The sequence below is a fragment of the Cynoglossus semilaevis genome, chromosome 10 (genome assembly GCF_000523025.1).
Source record: "Cynoglossus semilaevis isolate Cse_v1.0 chromosome 10, Cse_v1.0, whole genome shotgun sequence".
Classification (NCBI taxonomy): Eukaryota; Metazoa; Chordata; class Actinopteri; order Pleuronectiformes; family Cynoglossidae; genus Cynoglossus; species Cynoglossus semilaevis.
This window is the reverse complement of record NC_024316.1, coordinates 19,722,318-19,724,601: the sequence shown is the minus strand read 5'-3', so window position 1 is coordinate 19,724,601 and position 2,284 is coordinate 19,722,318. Positions and strand designations below refer to the sequence as shown.

General features: G+C 51.1%; 1 protein-coding gene across 1 annotated transcript in view; it reads left to right on the top strand.

Moving 5' to 3' along the window:
* Positions 1-2,284, top strand: part of plxnd1 (plexin D1) — a 58,247-nt gene that overhangs the window by 44,600 nt on the left and 11,363 nt on the right. The window contains exons 20-21 of the mRNA XM_025059168.1: positions 1,295-1,409; positions 1,696-1,803. Coding sequence (XP_024914936.1) covers positions 1,295-1,409; positions 1,696-1,803 — 223 coding nt within the window. The remainder of the gene's footprint in view (positions 1-1,294; positions 1,410-1,695; positions 1,804-2,284) is intronic.

Genomic DNA, 2,284 nt, shown 5'->3' with positions numbered 1-2,284 from the left:
CTACAGGCAGCTCCCTCACCTCACCTCACCTCATGGTGGCGCTGTCCTGAGACAACAGTACAGTTGTGGTGATTTCACTCGTCCTCTGTGTTTTTTATTTTGTCTTCACTTTGACTCCATCATGGTCCTAATCAGGACCAGGTGGAGGTACCATCTGTGTTGTTGTCACAGTTTAACCAGATGGAAAATCCCAGGTTAATATTGAACTAAGTGAGCGACTGTGAGCGCCCTCTACAGGTCGTTCAGTTGATGAGGAGTGACGGTGAATTATTGTTTGTTGCTCTTGTCGTTTTATCGGTGTCTCACTCGGTTCCACAGTGTGAGCAGAGAGCAGAGAGTCCGGGGTTTGATTCCCAGAAGAGCCACATGTTTGGCCCCCTGCCTGTGGCAGCCTGTTACAACAGATCCGCTGTTAACGCAAGAATTTCCCAAATATGGGATCAATAAAGTTCAAATGATTTATGAATTATTAATGAACTGCAGTTGTTGACGGAGGGTTGGTTGGTGAGAAGTCAGCGTGGGTTTTAGAAAGTTCTAGAATGTTTTACTGCACGGTCTTTCCACCTTTCATACGTGTGTACTTGGTCAGTGTGTGTGTGTGTGTGTGTGTGTCCTCTCCACTTACTCTCCGTGGCAGGTCTATTTTTGTCTGTGTTGGCTGTGAATTTTACTGCTGATCTGCAGAAGTAGACGCAGGTTTTCTACTCGGCTGCTTCAGGGTCTGGAGGAGGGTCTGCCCCCCCCACACCCCCACCCCCACCGTCCTGCTGTATGTGGAACACCAAGGGATTTGGTGTGAGGATTGGAGCCCCCCCCCACACACCCCCCCTCCCTGTTCTTTTTATAACATCGTTTGGATGGAAGGGAAGGAGAGGGGAGGGGAGGGGTGAGGGGAGGGACCACAGAGACCCTGCTGACTAATCAGAAGGCAGAAGTGAAAGTCCTGTTCTTGTCACATCTGGGTCACTCTCTCAGCTCCTGCAGCTGGAGCGGAATTCAAACCCGCAGCACCACGGGTTTGGACTCCCTCTGTTTCCTACTACGCCTGCACCTGCATGTGTACGTGTGTGTGTGTGTGTACGTGTGTGTGTGTGTACGTGTGTGTGTGTGTACGGTGTTTCCAGTTCTCACACAAACACTCACATGTTTGATTTCACACTTTTACTATGACTACAAAAACCCACGTTTGAATGTAGTGACCCCTGGTGTCAGAGGAGATGTTTACACTCAACTCTTGACTGATTGGTTGTTCACTCCAGGTTCCGTCTGTTCCGTCTGTTCCGTCTGTTCCCAGGTCCAGGTGGGGAACTTCCACCACACCATAGCCAGAGTGCAGCTGGGTGGAGGTGAGCTGGCCATCGTGGTCTCCATCGTGGTCTGCTGCGTTCTGCTGCTGCTGTGCACTGTGGGTAAGAGACGGACGCTCCAGATGAAAAGAACCCGGTCCCCCTGGAGAACAAAGACGGGAGGAGTCCTGCTGTGTGTGTGTCTGTGTGTGTGTCTGTGTGTGTGTGTGTGTGTGTGTGTGAGGGTGAAATTGGTGCTAATTAGAACTTTCTCACATTCCTCAGCTTTGAATGTTTCTCCTTCCTCAGACATCAGCAGACCCCCCCCCCCGCCCCCCCCCCAGTCAACAGTAGTGTCTGTCTCTGCTGCTGTCCTTCAGTTCGACCACAGTCTGTGTTTTTCCTCCAGCTCTCGTCGTCTACTGCACCAAGAGTCGCAGAGCAGAGAGGTACTGGCAGAAGACGCTGGTCCAGATGGAGGAGATGGAGTCACAGATCAGAGAGGAGATCCGCAAAGGTCAGCACGCCAAAGGTCAGCACGCACACACACACACACGCACACACACACACACGCACACACACACACACTCACACACACACACACACAGACACACACAGACACACACAGACACACACTAACGACCCTCAAATGGTTTCTGAGGTCACGAGACACTGAAGAGGAATTCAACACATTTACAGATGTGTGTGTGTGTGTGTGTGAGACAAAGACAAATGTGTGTTTGTTTGATGTCAGCATGACTTCTCACTATTAACACACACACACATCCTCTGCTCCGGCCTCTGTGTGTGTGTGTGTGTGTGTGTGTGTGTGTGTGTGTGTGTGTGTGTGTCACAGTGAAGGACGCTGTGTGTCTGAAGACACAGATTTATTGCGAAATATAGGAGTCAGGGAGAGAGAAGGAGAAACGGAGGGAGGAAGTGATAGGAGCTGGACCCAGGTCCAAGGATAAGCAGGAGCGTGGGAGGAGGAGGGGGGG